Source organism: Mizuhopecten yessoensis, unplaced genomic scaffold (genome assembly GCF_002113885.1).
Source record: "Mizuhopecten yessoensis strain PY_sf001 unplaced genomic scaffold, ASM211388v2 scaffold11159, whole genome shotgun sequence".
NCBI lineage: Eukaryota > Metazoa > Mollusca > Bivalvia > Pectinida > Pectinidae > Mizuhopecten > Mizuhopecten yessoensis.
The window spans coordinates 861,320-877,726 of NW_018408909.1; the positions used below are offsets into that span (position 1 = coordinate 861,320).

The window sequence follows — 16,407 nt, forward strand, 5'->3', positions numbered from 1 at the left end:
CTGCCGTGATGGTTGGAAAGTTACACTCGTGGGTAGTCGGTTCACACATGCGGCAGAGACGCGTTACGCGCCGGTTGAGGGCGAGGCCATAGCAGTAGCAGATACCCTTGATAAAGCTCGCCACTTCGTTCTTGGGTGCGACAACTTGATCATAGCTGTTGATCATAAGCCATTGTTGAAGTTATTTGGCGATAGATCACTGGAAAACATTCCTAACAACAGACTTCGTAACCTCAAGGAGAAAACACTACGATACCGCTTTCGAATGCTTCATGTGCCTGGCATACGACATCGTGCTGCGGATTGTATCTCCCGACATCCTATTGGTGAGCCTGAGAAACTTGTGCTCGAGGACGACATTGCAGCACTGTCATTTTCTGCCGTCGACATCGCCCACTTTGGTCTAATGAGTGGTCTACGCATGCCTTCATCAGGACTAGCATTTGTCGAGGAGCATGTCGTGGCATCAGCTTCTTCAACACTAGATGCGATCAATTTACGATCCGTCACCTGGGAGCGCGTTAGAACCACTACTACCAGCGATGACAACATGCAGGCGTTAATCGCTCTGATAGAGGCCGGTATACCGGGAACCCGTCACGAGCTGCCTAGGCCACTGTCATCTGTAGCTTTTCCCCATAGTAACTGCCGTGCTGAAGTGGGAGTCAAAACAGTGAAGCGTCTGATCACTGGCAACACCAGTCCCAATAGCGACTTAAACACCGACGCACTATTCTCCAGTATCGTAACACACCTGACAGGGACACAAAACTATCCCCTGCTATGTGCGTGTTCGGTCGTCCTATACGAGACTTGATTCCTATACTACCCGGTCGGTACATTCCACACAACACTTTGCTGGAGACTTTAGCAGCTCGCGAGGAGGCTTTACAGAATCGTCACATGCGAGAAAGTGAACATTGGTCTGAACACACCAAACGCCTCTTACCTCTTGCAGTTGGAGATCATGTACGCATCCAAAATCAAGTTGGTCCTCACCCCCTTAAATGGGACAAGACTGGAATCATTACCGAAGTTCGCCAGTTTGATCAATATGTAGTTCGGGTTGACGGATCTGGCCGTGTTACTTTACGCAACAGGAAATTCCTCAGGAAGTATATCCCAGTCGGTACACCACCAGCGCGCTACACAATTGACAATCAAATTGGACTCTCCCATCGTACGACGTCTCCTGCTTCTAACGCCCCAGACACCGTCGTCGGTGAAGAAAGCAACCCTCCCCGTAAGGATACGAGTCCTCCACCACCCTTCACCACCATTTGGTATTCGAGACATCTTCAGTCGACGTCATCTAGCGTTTGATTCTCCTGCAACCCCAGTGAGCAAAATCACCACACCCCCGGCAACGATGCAACCTATCTCGACACATACGCCACAAGCAGTAGTTCCGTCCCCTGCACCGATCCGGACTTCTGGTCGTGCAACAAAGAAACCAGCTTGGCATTCAGATTATAAAATGGCCAAAGAACAATTGACTTGTTTCTACTTGGAACATTTCCTAAGTGTTATATCTGTTGTGCGACTTTTCACGGAGACTCAGTGCTACATTTTGTTTATTTTAGGACAATTAGTCGGACATTTCTTAATAATTCTCATATTTCATATCAGTCTTTGTTCCTAGGACTAATACGAGTGACCCTATTACTTACGTGTACCAAAGACTTGGGGGAGATAGAGGATTGTATGTTATGATTAGTTTCTATACGTAATTCACGCTAATTATCATTGTGCAATTACTACTACTTTGTGTGTCTTTTCAGACCGTGTTCATTGCTGAATAAACGTATTTAAAGTAAACGGAACAGAGTCCCATTTAGCTATCACATAGAACATATTAGTAAAAATGTAGCGAAACAATTAGGTGTCCTTCGTAAATTGAAATATATCCTTACTAGACGTACATTAAATAGAATATATAGAACCTGTATTCTTCCGGTTTTAGAATATTGCTGTGAACTCTGGGACGGTTGTTCCGTTGCTGATGCAGAAAGGTTAGAAAAAAATACAACTTGAGGCTGGCCGTATAGCCACTGGTTTACCTTCTTATACCAGCAGACAATCTCTTTATAATGAAACGGGATGGGAACCTTTATCCCAACGACGCTCTCGTCGAAAGCTTCATTTGTTCTTTAAGATACACAACAATTTTACTCCTAACTATCTAAACACCCTACTCCCTCATGTTGTTGCTAATATTTCTCAGCACTATCTTCGCAATGCATCAAACTATAATTTGCCTGATAACAGACTAGAATCATCTAATATATCGTTTCCCCCCTCTACAATAAGGTAGTGGAATCAATTACCCTTAGATATCAGGCACGATGTATCATTTTCAGCTTTTAAAAATTACATCCGTAACACAGATTTACCCCAGGTACCTAACTTTTATTTCTATGGAGAAAGAAAAAAATATATCTTACATACAAGATTAAGAAATCAAGCAAGTGCATTGAAAAAACACTTATTTAGATCTAATCTTGTCGCTGATCAAAATTGTCGCTGTGGCTATCCTAATGACGATAATTACCATTTCCTTTTTAACTGCAATACTTATGCTGAACAAAGAATAACCCTCTTCCGTGAACTTAATGCATATATTCCTCTCACCGTTAATCTACTCTATTTTTGAGATACTAAATTATCTGAGCAGGAAAATGAATTAATCTTCATGCATACTCAGCAATATATTCATGATTCTAACAGATTTAAACCTCCCCTGCTCCCTCCCCTTCTTTCTATCTCTCTGTGCTATAGTTAAAAATCAGGTTGTAATATAAGTTCAAATGTTTTTGTACCGATCCTTTCCGATGCTGACGGCACAAGAGAAACGGATATTCAAGGAAGAACGGAACGACAAGGAGGAAGCAAACCAAGGCAAGGGAGTGATGGACAATAGTACAAGCAGAACGTTTAGGAAAGTGTATAGTGTCAACTTCTGCCGTCAGTGTCGGAAAAGATTGTCCACATTATGAAAAAATGCATATTTAAAATCTCTCTCTCTCTCTCTCTCTCTCTCTATATATATTGTATATGCCATCTTGAATTTTGTAAGTATATACAGATGTTTAATTTAGGGAAAGGGCCTTAAAATAAGTTGTACAACTTGTGCCCAATCCTGTTGCTTTAAAGGCAATAAAATATGTTTAAATAAAAAACCAACAGTTTTTGATTGAAATTGGCCTCTTCGTTTTAAGTCATTTAAACTGATGCTATATCATTGTAAAATCGTATATATCAATACTCTAGATATAATTTGATGTTGTGTTATGTTTGTAATGTGTCCGTATACTGACCAGCATACAGCACGTTATATCGATGTAAAATTCGTAAAGTTGAATGAACTAATAACGAACGTCTCATACAACCCAAAGACAAAGGCCATGCTGATGTTTCCAGTTCACAATACCGATAATGATGTGTTCATATCAAAACAGCTAGATAGAGAATACCAAAGTGTTGACAACACTACAATTCTAACTCAAAATCGATGACAGTTGACAAAAGATGAACAAACACGATATTTACATATACAGAACGTGAAGAATGACATCGTTTCTTGTTCAAACTAAAATTCTGATTTCAAGCCTAATTTTTCTTTTTCAGTGATAGATGATTCAGAAGAAAATTTGTCGATGCCTCAAGCTAAATATCAATCTAAATCTAATTCGACTTTGTGACCGAGTCACGTGATTTAAGCGAGCTACAAGGAAGTTGGTTTGAGCACAGAATGCAGGCTTGAGCATGAGAGCTTCAATTACAGTTCTGTTTGCAAGCAAGCAATGTAATAATGTTTGCCGACAAGAACCAAAATATAAAATACTTTGTCTGCTACACAACTACATACTCGTCATGCGACTAGACGAATGTCGTTTTAACATCTAGTTTAAGAAATACAAAATTGTGGTTGGTGTTCATGTTTCAAGCTCTTAACAGACTTGTTATACTAACGTGACCATATGACAATGATGATACCGTTGTGTACATGATGTACTTGTTTATAATGCGTTTAGAAAGACTCGCGTGTTCACGATTATACTTTAAATTCCCTTGTTCCCTTTTTTCTCAGTATATCGTAGACTTAACCTTTTTATTGCCATAGTTTGTTATCGTTGTTTTTTTTAAATGTGCAGTGTTTTTGTCTCCTCAGGCGTTGTGAGAAGTTTAAAAAGTTAACAGAAAAACTGCCCGTGGATTGGATCATGAAAACGGTCTCTTTTACATCAAGTATGAGCTCCTTTTACTGGTTATGATAGCTAATTATGATGTGCTAATAACAGTGTTGCACATGTTTGACACTAAAGAACCTGCTCTGGTTTCAAAGTGACTTTACCTAATCATATTCTTTTGATATCTACCATCATCATCATCATCATCATCATCATAAAAGTGTATGTAAACATCATATCAGTTACACTGCAGTATTAAATACAAGTTCATAGACAATCTATACAAAGTACCTATACTATTGTATCATGTCTACTTACAGAAGATATACCAGGTTACAAGATAAAAGTCATGACAGAAAAAGAGGTAGAAACCCATCTCATGCATTAGATTTGGGTTTATATTGTTTAACGTTCAGCTCAGATCATTTCAGGACGTGCCTCAATGCGTGTTGTGTATGCGTGCATGTGTGTATGTGTGACGAAGACAGGGTATGCTGTCGTATTTGCCTCCTTGTGATAGCGCGGAGCTGATGCCGACTTTATAGTGCTATCTCTTTGTGTATACCTTGCCGAAGGCACTCATCACAGCATTCCATCCGGTCACATTATAGTAACAACGGATGAACCAGTTGTTGCCATTACCCTAAATACTGAACGTTGAACAGGGAATAGCAACTACCATTGTTAAGGACTTCGGTATGTCCCGGCCTAGGGACAGAACCCATTGCCTTCCTCACCTGGGCAAACAATCAATGCTAAATCACAAAGTGACCAAGGCGTTAAGAAATAAATAGTAGTAAGAAGGAGAGAGAAATCTAAAGATCCAGGATATTGAAAAGGGTGCTGCATATTTATTTTGGTCACTTTTGTGTCCCCGAGTAGAGGACACACGAACAATTCCCAATTCTGCAGGAGGTTTTCACATTAGTCACCTGTTATTCTTTTCTCGATCCCGTCCTGCATGGTGCTAATGAAACAAAAACGTTTTATTAACAGGGCCTCCGGAAAACAAGATAGTTGGTACACTACAAACATATCATCAAAAACAGAAAATTAAATTAGAAATAAATTTAAGTTTAACTATGAGCAGAATTAAATCTCAATATTAAAACAAACTCAATATATCTGAGCTCAAACATGCAAAACGATCTCATTCTCAATTATCAGTCTATCCTTATATTCAGCTTTGATACATCTATGTCCTCGTCCTCCATGCATTCCTTTTTTTAATTTTGCCCCCATGTTCATGCAGTGTTTGAAAAAGGTATATTTCTTTGCTGTATCCTATATCATAATAATGCAACAAATCGGTGACCGTTGTAGAATCAGATTTTTTTTTACCTTTCTTTTTCTTATATGGCATTGCAGATACCAGTCTCGTCCTTGTATCATATATTGCCCCTTTTCTAAATTCATCCCTTTATTTTATATGTTTTAGAATAATACTTTTTGTCCGAACCCTTTGTACGTTGAGAAACAAAGCTCAGTTGAATTGAAACAACATCTCTATTCGATTCTAGAAGTCACAGCATCGGCGTCAATAAAACGCTTTATCACTAAGGTCGTTTAACTGTGTCGTACGTCTCGCTGATAACAGTTATCACAGGGGGAAACCTGCAATAATTTAATCTACGGCTTTATACTGTAATCATTATCCACTTTTCACACGTAATTGGTGATTGTGTGCACGTGATGTAATATGCCACCTGGGGGGTAATGTCATCTGTCCTGTCACGTGATGTAATACACAACCCGGGAGGTTATATCCTGTCTTGTCACGTGGTACTTAATCAGTTCAAGGTCTCTAGGATACAAACTCATATTGTAAACCAGTTACCTGCTGTGGTTTTCCAGTAATCATAAATTATGATCCGTCAACAAGCAGGCGAGGAGGATGCTATTATATGTGTGCTAAGTTTACTAAAAGGCAGTGATAAATCTGAGTAGATATTATACAATAGAGATAACAGTTGTAACGTATATTAAATTAAACATTTCCCTCACTGCCCTACTACCACTTCATCGTACTGCTTATTTCCTTGTACAGCATGTTCCTTCTCTGTGTCATAATGAGTTATATATAGTTCTAATATTACTTGTCTGTTTAAGTTTGCAGGTATATAGTTTAGTGATCATATTACTCGTTTCCAAGTACATTTATATAATCTAGTATTGGAATTACTTGTTTGTTTGCATAGACTTGTATAAAAATATTAACATTATTTTTTATGTTTCAAATTAAGTAATCGTATTGCTTCTCGTTTGGATACACTCTTATGAAAGGCAAACGACCTGGACTAAGATAATACAAGTAAGCTAAAAACTAACTGTACTGTTGTTGTGGTCTGTGTGTAGGGGCTGACCTGCGGAGGGTCGTGATAGAGGTGTTTGGTTTGGGGTGATATGGGGAGGGATGTGACCGAGGCCTGTGGAAAGGAAGTGTGACACGGGGAAGGTTTTGATACAGGCCTGTGGGTAGCGGCTGATACAGAGAGGGTTGCGATAGGGGCCTTTTGGTAGGAGCTGATTGTGAAATGATGCCTGGGGGAAGGGACTGATTATGAGATAAAGGCCAGTGGGTAGTGGGTGACATGGGGAGGGTTTTGATCACGGTCTATCGGTAGTGGCTGACATGGGGAGGGTTGTGATAGAGGCCTGTCGGTAGGGACTGACATGGGAAGGGTTGTGATAGAGGCCTGTCAGTAGGGGCTGACATGGGGAGGGTTGTGATAGAGACATATTGGTAGGGGCTGATTGTGAATGGAGGCCTGTTGGTAGGGGCTGATTGTAAATGGAGGCCTTTGGGTAGGGGCTGATTGTGAATGGGGGCCTTTGGGTAGGGGCTGATTGTGAATGGAGGCCTTTGGGTAGGGGTTGATTGTGAATGAAGGCCTTTTGGTAGGGGCTGATTGTGAATGGATGCCTTTGGGTAGGGGTTGATTGTGAATGGAGGCCTTTGGGTAGGGGCTGATTGAGAATGGATGCCTTTGGGTAGAGGTTGATTGTGAATGGAGGCCTTTGGGTAGGAGCTGATTGAGAATGGATGCCTTTGGGTAGGGGTTGATTGTGAATGGAGGCCTTTGGGTAGGGACTGATTGAGAATGGAGGCCTTTGGGTAGGGGCTGATTGTGAATGGAGGCCTTTGGGTAGGGGCTGATTGTGAATGGGGGCCTTTGGGTAGGGGCTGATTGTGAATGGAGGCCTTTGGGTAGGGGTTGATTGTGAATGAAGGCCTTTTGGTAGGGGCTGATTGTGAATGGATGCCTTTGGGTAGGGGTTGATTGTGAATGGAGGCCTTTGGGTAGGGGCTGATTGAGAATGGATGCCTTTGGGTAGGGGTTGATTGTGAATGGAGGCCTTTGGGTAGGGGCTGATTGAGAATGGAGGCCTTTGGGTAGGGGCTGATTGTGAATGGAGGCCTTTGGGTAGGGGCTGATTGTGAATGGAGGCCTTTGGGTAGGGGCTGATTGTGAATGGAGGCCTTTGGGTAGGGGCTGATTGTGAATGGAGGCCTTTGGGTAGGGGCTGATTGTGAATGGAGGCCTTTGGGTAGGGGCTGATTGTGAATGGAGGCCTTTGGGTAGGGGCTGATTGTGAATGGAGGCCTTTGGGTAGGGGCTGATTGTGAATGGAGGCCTTTGGGTAGGGGTTGATTGTGAATGGAGGCCTTTGGGTAGGGGCTGATTGTGAATGGAGGCCTTTGGGTAGGGGCTGATTGTGAATGGAGGCCTTTGGGTAGGGGCTGATTGTGAATGGAGGCCTTTGGGTAGGGGCTGATTGTGAATGGAGGCCTTTGGGTAGGGGCTGATTGTGAATGGAGGCCTTTGGGTAGGGGCTGATTGTGAATGGAGGCCTTTGGGTAGGGGCTGATTGTGAATGGAGGCCTTTGGGTAGGGGCTGATTGTGAATGGAGGCCTTTGGGTAGGGGTTGATTGTGAATGGAGGCCTTTGGGTAGGGGCTGATTGTGAATGGAGGCCTTTGGGTAGGGGCTGATTGTGAATGGAGGCCTTTGGGTAGGGGCTGATTGTGAATGGATGCCTTTGGGTAGGGGTTGATTGTGAATGGAGGCCTTTGGGTAGGGGCTGATTGAGAATGGAGGCCTTTGGGTAGGGGCTGATTGTGAATGAAGGCCTTTGGGTAGGGGCTGATTGTGAATGGATGCCTTTGGGGAGGGGGTGATTGTGAATAGAGGCCTTTGGGGAGGGGCTGATTGTGAATGGAGGCCTTAGGGTAGGGGTTGATTGTGAATAGAGGCCTTTGGGTAGGGGCTGATTGTGAATGGAGGCCTTTGGGTAGGGGCTGATTGTGAATGGAGGCCTTAGGGTAGGGGCTGATTGTGAATAGAGGCCTTTGGGTAGGGGCTGATTGTGAATGGATGCCTTTGGGAAGGGGTTGATTGTGAATGGAGGCCTTTGGGTAGGGGTTGATTGTGAATGGAGGACTTTGGGTAGGGGCTGATTGGGAATGGAGGCCTTTGGGTAGGGGCTGATTGTGAATAGAGGCCTTTGGGTAGGGGCTGATTGTGAATGGAGGCCTTTGGGTAGGGGCTGATTGTGAATAGAGGCCTTTGGGTAGGGGCTGATTGTTAATTGATGCCTTTGGGTAGGGGTTGATTGTGAATGGAGGCCTTTGGGTAGGGGCTGATTGAGAATGGAGGCCTTTGGGTAGGGGCTGATTGTGAATGAAGGCCTTTGGGTAGGGGCTGATTGAGAATGGATGCCTTTGGGTAGGGGTTGATTGTGAATGGAGGCCTTTGGGTAGGGGCTGATTGTGAATGGAGGCTATTGGGTAGGGGCTGATTGTGAATGGAGGCCTTTGGGTAGGGGCTGATTGGTACGTGGTTTCAAGAGGCAGCAGTCGAGGCAAAACGTTCCTCCTGACTGTCATCGCTATTTCACAGCTGATACTGTCAAGTCGGGTACAGGATCGATATTAGTAACCCACAACCTCGGGCGTGCAGAGTGTCGGCAGAAACCGGTAAATTGGTCTATTTACTTATTCTTTAGGCGCCTAATTAGTGTTCATTAGAGACATTCATTACCATGGACATATATCACGCTCAGTTTCACACATTTATGTCAACAGATGCGGCCGCAAACATATGGTCAATGCTACAATCAATCCTGTTGAACTAGGAATGTCAGAAACACGTGCAATGGACTCGACCGCATCTATAACCATCAATAGCGATAAAGCCGTTATAGTTAGATCACTGACCGCCGTAACAGGGTGGGCAGTTTAGCATGGTGTTTCGTACGTGAGGAGGCCAGACCTGGCTATGACAAGGGCCACGTGGAATGAAAAATACCCCGAGCAGGAACCCCGTCCTCCGGCGCTGGATCTTTCCACGGCGATTCTAGGGGCGGGGATTTTTATTGTTGCGCTCATCATTTTGGCGGTCGGACTGATTATCGGACTCCAGTTTCCAGACTTCGCCCAAAATCGTGTGATTGAAGAACAATGTGTGACCAGTACAGAGCACGAACTATTCACCGAATGGGTAAGTACTGTTTCTCTTTACACACAATTTGTGTCCTGTTTTAAAGGTTGATTTAATATAAAACAGAGTATAGGGCGACAAAGGCCGTTACAAGCACTCACTTCGTTTGTGAGCAAACGTATATAAATTGTGTATTTCAGACAAAATTTAAGATATAAGTAACAGGAATTTGCATTTACAAATAACTTTTATTAAACGCGATTGTGCTTTAAAGAGTGGATTGTGGGCTATGAGCTACACACACTAATCACTCAGTACTATGTACGGTGTATTACCACAGCTGTAAATATGTCTCCTATTCATTAATTTATTGTACTGCTGGTCGCTGAACATTCACTTGAGGTATTTCATAATTGTAATATTTCTCCTTTTGATTTTCATGTTGAATACAGTTCTGTGTTTATGCTGATGGCAGTTTACTTGTGGTATTTCATACCGTTTATATTTCATGTTGTAGCCATGTTCCTGTGCTATTTCATATTGTTGATATTTCTACTTTAATTGTTGTGTTCATTACAGCTAACTATTTTTTTGAGTTGATGACAGTTTCTTTTGGTATTATTCGGTTAATATCTAGGTTTTTCCTGTTGTTGCCAGTACCCCTGAGGTATTTAATGTCCGTATTTATCACCACATGAATTCATCTTTATACTTCTATTTCGTTCTTTCATCTCCAATCGACCGTTCAATGTTATCAAAGTGTAAATCTGATTATTGAATGTTGTATGCGACATTTTGAACTTTCTAACACACTGTTATTGAATATCGCAAAATAGGCGTCAACAACATCAGGTACATTTCTAAATAGCAGAATTCCATTTCATTTGATTAATTCATCAGCAGTGAACGCCGCTAGACAATTCTAGTAAAAGGATGGTCAAACAATTACAATTATCTACGTTATTCTTCTAGGATCGTGACCCAGTCTCGGCCATTCATGTTAATACATTCAACACGCTACTGTTTATGGGAGAGACTGGTGTCATTTCTATTGTCCAGATCTGTATTAGTTGTCAGGTTTTGTCTCTACATCACGATTCGCTCTCACTGATTTTTACATCGCATTGTTTCCCCCCGATCCCGTCTATGAATAATTTATCGCGATTTGGTCCACAGTTCAGGAAGCTATGAAACACTAATGAAAAATTAATGACTGGCAGGCGATTTCCAATTCTACCAGGTTTAAAACATTGTGGTACCTATATCGACATTCACCTTTAGAGCCTATATATTTACCTGTACCAAGGGGACTATCTATTTAGGCCATCACGGTACAAATCAGCATTGCTTCGTGTTCAAACGCGATATTTGTCTTGTAATGGTCTTAGCATGATTTTCAACAATTAAGTAAAGTACGGCCATGCTAAGGTAGATATGGAATTGACCTACACCTGCTGACATCTCCTACATACCACGTATGCATGATCCCTAGTTGAAATTACAGTTGGAAAACACTAAACAAAGGACATGCGATACTTGTGGGACTAAACTGCGCTGATGTTGACAACGGATATATACAGCTGGGATTGGAAACGTATATACTATCCAACACAGGGGAATTAATTATCCTCCAATATGGTGCAAAATCCAACAAATCTTTATAAAATATCAGAGCTACCCTTAGTGGGTACACTCAGAATTACTTACAATACTCTTACATGTATGTAGTACTACACACAGTCATAATCCATTACTATATTAACACACCCTTATCTTAGCACGTACATGATCAAAATTTATTATTACAATATTTATCTTAATAATAAGAATTTCCGCACTTTGTGTCTGCCGGCTATGTTTCCTTTTTTCACAATTGTTAAGTATATAACATAAAATTTTATACTTAACATACAGAGTATTGATCAAAAATTGCATCTATAACTATGCAACGATGAAGTATTCCAAAACAGCATTTAAAAATGCCTACAATTCCTTTGGAATATTTCTTTTTAATATGAGCCTACATGCTTAAACGCCAACCGGAATTTAAACTGACACACTGGGAAAGAAAGCTTTCAAAATTAAACAAGGAGAGCGTTGATACATTTTTGAGGAGAGGATGCTCAAGATTAATCGAAAGATTGTTCGAGTTCTCCAAAATCCACATTCACTTAATTCCACTGCTAGAGTATTTATTGTCACAATGCTACTGTTACCCTGATAGAATGGTACTGAGAAGGAAAGAAGGAAATACATTTGGATAACGGCTTAGTTGAGCAACTAGCAGTCCCGTCGATGACACGTTGTAATGGGAATTCTTGTGAAGTTTTTAAATCCAATGCAAACAAGGAATGTCCATGTTTTTATCATTAATTGGTATTCGGATATATGATTATACATAAGCATGATTTGATAGTATTTTTTCTTTCAAAAAACCCGAAGTTTAGTAGGTATGGTTTCCTTGGTTATCAAGCAAAACCTAGTGTTATTTTTACAAACAGAAAATGGTATAGTGGCTGCAGGCAAAGTATAAGTTAGACGCTTTTTCTGCAGCCACAACTAAATACAGATCGTTGAGTGTGGTTAAGACATCGGGGTCAAGAAATACTGTGTCTTGTGTTTTAAATTATTTTCATTTTGGACTCGAGCTGTTAATTGTTTTTGAATGATGGAAATGATATATCAAACACACTATGAAAGTGAATCGAATTCAGCATGCTTTCGTTTTGCACATTGTCTGGCGTAGTCTTCCACAATAAAACATTAGTATCTTGAACTTCGCATTCGAATTCAAGTAGGATTTTCTCGATATTTTGATCCCTTTATGAAGGTACTCATATCTTTGCATATGGCTAATACCTAGATCGCAAGGCACTTAGGAAATTTAATCAGCTGGACCATAGTTGTATTGGGATGTGAAATAAGATGATGCAGAAATCTTGAAATTATTCTCAGTCATCTAAATTGAAATTTTGTAGCATTTTTCTTGTTTATAAAAAGCTTGGGTTTAGAATATCTGTAAGAATTTATCTGGGTATTATTTATCTGAAGTAGGATGGTATGTTTCCCAAACTATAGCTTCTCTCATGTCTTGACTGGGGTTGAAAACAGTCAATCATTTGTCTATTATGAGTTAGCCGCCATTCGTAATTACTCAAATTGCAATCAGAAAGAAGTGGTGGCGAGGTTCAAAATTTCGTACTGGGATCGCATTGATTTAATACTTAACATTGAACATGTCTGATTTTAACTGACAACAGCTGTTATAGCTAACATTTTCCCTAAAAGATAAAACATAATGAAAACAGATTGCAAATATAGGGATATCAATGCAAGATATGCTATTAGCACATACGAATTTAATAATATAATGATACCTACACACTCTACATTTTAATATTGCAAATCCACCGTAGAATGTTATTTAGACGAAGCTCAGTTAAAACAAATGCAGTTGATATAATGTCACAGAATTACATCTTTGTTTTTAAAGCAAACTCTACATAGAGAACCTTCTCATACTTTACAAATCCCAACTGTGTACGGTGCAGGTGCCTGTCCGGTTCATCGTCGATTCCGATGCAGCTGAGTGTGAGGGTGTACATGTAAAAATATAAACTGATGCATTGAGAGACTCAATTGTTTTAATTTGTTAATAAATTTAATTATTTGTCCACCAAGCCGTTTTTATTGACATTTCTATAACATCGCCACGTTTTCTGAAAGGACAACGTCATTTCAATGATGAGCAGGTCTACCGGACATTGCGTCGGACATTGTAAGCACAAGTTAGGTCAGATTGAGCCGGTTTTTTTAGTGTTTTGTTTTCGTTTACAAATTAATGAGTTCTTAGTAAAAAGACTATTACTATTTTGAAAATGTTTGTAGATTTGTAGATTTGTATTTGTAGATAAAGTTCCCACCTTTCGATCCGTATAACATAAGAATATATTGTATTCCCTACACACACGAAGACATTGATTGGTGTATCAACCCGGAGAGGGTGGTTGAATCACCAGAAGTAGACATATATTTGAACAATGATTGCCTATGTGACTATTCAGAATAACTACCTAACAATCGACTTCTTTGCATACCAGGCTATATATTTTCTCATGTTGTATTACTCTTAATACACATGCTATACATTTTGCTATTCGTTCTTACGTTTAAATGAACACGGATAAATAAATCTTTTTTGACAGATATTCAAGACCTTCTTGTTTTTTGGTGTTTTGTGTGTTATTTTAATCACAAAACAGCTGTTGAACTTTTTCATTTAAATTGTTTTATCAATGCAACGCTATTGTGGTAAAACTGAAGAGAATCGTACAAGCTACGAGGTTTTTAACCTCGCCATGTTTCCTCCGACTCACTATGGGCTATGGACTGTTAACATCTCCATGTTTCCTCCGACTCACTATGGGCTGTGGACTGTTAACATCGCCATGTTTCCCCCGACTCACTATGGGCTATGGACTGTTAACATCGCCATGTTTCCTCCGATTCACTATGGGCTATGGACTGTTAACATCACCATGTTTCCTCCGACTCACTATGGGCTATGGACTGTTAACATCGCCATGTTTCCCCCGACACACTATGGGCTATGGACTGTTAACGTCGCCATGTTTTCTCCGACTCACTATGGGCTATGGACTGTTAACATCGCCATGTTTCCTCGGACTCACTATGGGCTATGGACTGTTAACGTCGCCATGTTTTCTCCGACTCCCTATGGGCTATGGACTGTTAACATCCCCATGTTTCCCCCGACGCACTATGGGCTATGGACTGTTAACATCCCCATGTTTCCTCCGACTCACTATTGGCTATGGACTTGTAACATCGCCATGTTTCCCCCGACACACTATGGGCTATGGACTGTTAACATCGCCATGTTTCCTCCGACTCACTATGGGCTATGGACTGTTGTAAGTGAAACTAAATTTAGCTCGCCTGGCTTCTTCATAGATTAAATAAAATTTCAAATATTATTTTTTTAACTTCGTATTTCTATTGCTCATTTACTGTTCAGACCCTCAATATTGATGTTGTCTAGCCGGACATACATTTTGTAGCTCTCATTAAGCTAAATTATAGAATTTCCCTAGGGAATGTGTAAAAGCATGACACCAATGTTATTAATGCCAACGGTTAATTACAGTGAAAAGTCTGTCTTCGGCAGTATGTTTCAGTGAGGTAGCACTATAGAGTCGGCATCAGTTCCGCCCTATCACAAGGAGACAAACACGAACATATCGCAGCCTCCCAAAATACACACACATACACTACACGCATGCATCTTGCACACAGGGGAGGCCGTCCTTAAATGACCTTAGCTGTTAATAGGACGTTAAACAAAATCAAACAAACAAACAAAGTCTAGCATTTAATGTCGTTTCAAACAGGAATAAGAATTAAATTGTTTTCGTCATTTATGATCTGTTGAGTAAATTAAGTGACAATTAAGGTGAACTAATAGAACAAACGAGGAGAGAGCAAAGTTAATGGTTCTCTAAATACCGGCCAACTAACTCCTGCACGCTGCCTATTTTACCATCAATATACGTTTACATGACTTCCGAGATGCCATAATTAGCTCCCATACTGCATACCTGTGTAAGTAGGGGATTACTTGATTTAAGGTCACCGTTTGATCAAACCCGGGATGAACATTTTAGACATCTAAAAACGTCGATATTCCGAGGCTAATTCCACTGGATCCGCATGTTGTTTCATTAGCTTCAAACTGACCTAAACATCTAACAGGCTTATTTTTTATTCAATTTGAATCTAACCTATCACCGGCAGTCTAGTACCTGTACATTGTATATGAAAGGATTAATTAATTTTTGTAAGATTGTAATTTATTTGTATTCGAAGATCAAATTTCTAATATCAGGGAAATTGCTCTTCAGTGATTAAAACCTCTTTTATGCATCTAAAATTAACCCTATAATGATCCTTCACCATATTGCGTTATCACTTAAATAAGCAAATTCTTAAAATTTGCGTGTATGAAACTTGAGGTTTACCTGGAGTCTGGTTAACCAACAGAGTTTATATACGATGTCAGTCATCTGGACAGCTCAATGTAATGGACTTTTAATACAACTATATTCGCCCGAGTGTTTCTGACCCACACGAGTGGAAGAGCAAAGCTGACAGCTCCCATGGGACCCATGCAGCAAATGTTGATGACGACATATATGAGTCAGTTATTTTCTGTGAACACGTGACCGGAGGGTACATAATGGGTACATCTCATGCATCTATATCCTACAAAAGTGATTAATTGCGCATATCTGTACATGTATATCTGATTTTATAAAGAACATTGTAACATTGACATGCAGATTAAGACAACACTTCAATAGCGTGTGTTTATCCAAAACATACCGACGTTATGAATAAATCTTGTTTATTCAGTAAACGCGCTTAATTTTTGTTTGTTAAACAGTCCTCTAGTGTTTTCTTTCCTGTTACGTCATTTCCGGGATGCAGGACATTCTATTTCTGACATGTAAACATGTTTATGATTCCTGAAGAAAAAGAGAGGGTGTCAGTCAGTTAAATGACCAACTTTTAAGAATTCATTTTGTGTGTGTTGCAAAGAGTTAATGCTTGAATTTAAGGAAAGTTAAAAAATTGAAAATTTATTTATATTGCAGCTTTCATTGAGTGAAAGTATTTATTTTTGGTATTTTGTTACAGCTTTCGATAATCGAATGAAATTGAGTGTGTGAATGTTGGAATTGATATCTTTGCCTGCT

General features: G+C 40.3%; 2 protein-coding genes across 2 annotated transcripts in view; one reads left to right on the forward strand and one right to left on the reverse strand.

The window, feature by feature from the left end:
* Positions 1-6,804: 6,804 nt before the first annotated feature.
* Positions 6,805-9,078, reverse strand: LOC110467103 (extensin-like). Its single transcript, XM_021524019.1, has one exon. It carries the CDS (start codon positions 9,076-9,078, stop codon positions 6,805-6,807), a length of 2,274 nt encoding a protein of 757 aa, XP_021379694.1.
* A 15-nt stretch (positions 9,079-9,093) lies between these two features.
* Positions 9,094-16,407, forward strand: part of LOC110467095 — a 28,058-nt gene continuing 20,744 nt past the window's right edge. Inside the window, exons 1-2 of the mRNA XM_021524010.1 lie at positions 9,094-9,168; positions 9,277-9,691. Coding sequence (XP_021379685.1) covers positions 9,470-9,691 — 222 coding nt within the window. The 5' untranslated portion in view covers positions 9,094-9,168; positions 9,277-9,469. The remainder of the gene's footprint in view (positions 9,169-9,276; positions 9,692-16,407) is intronic.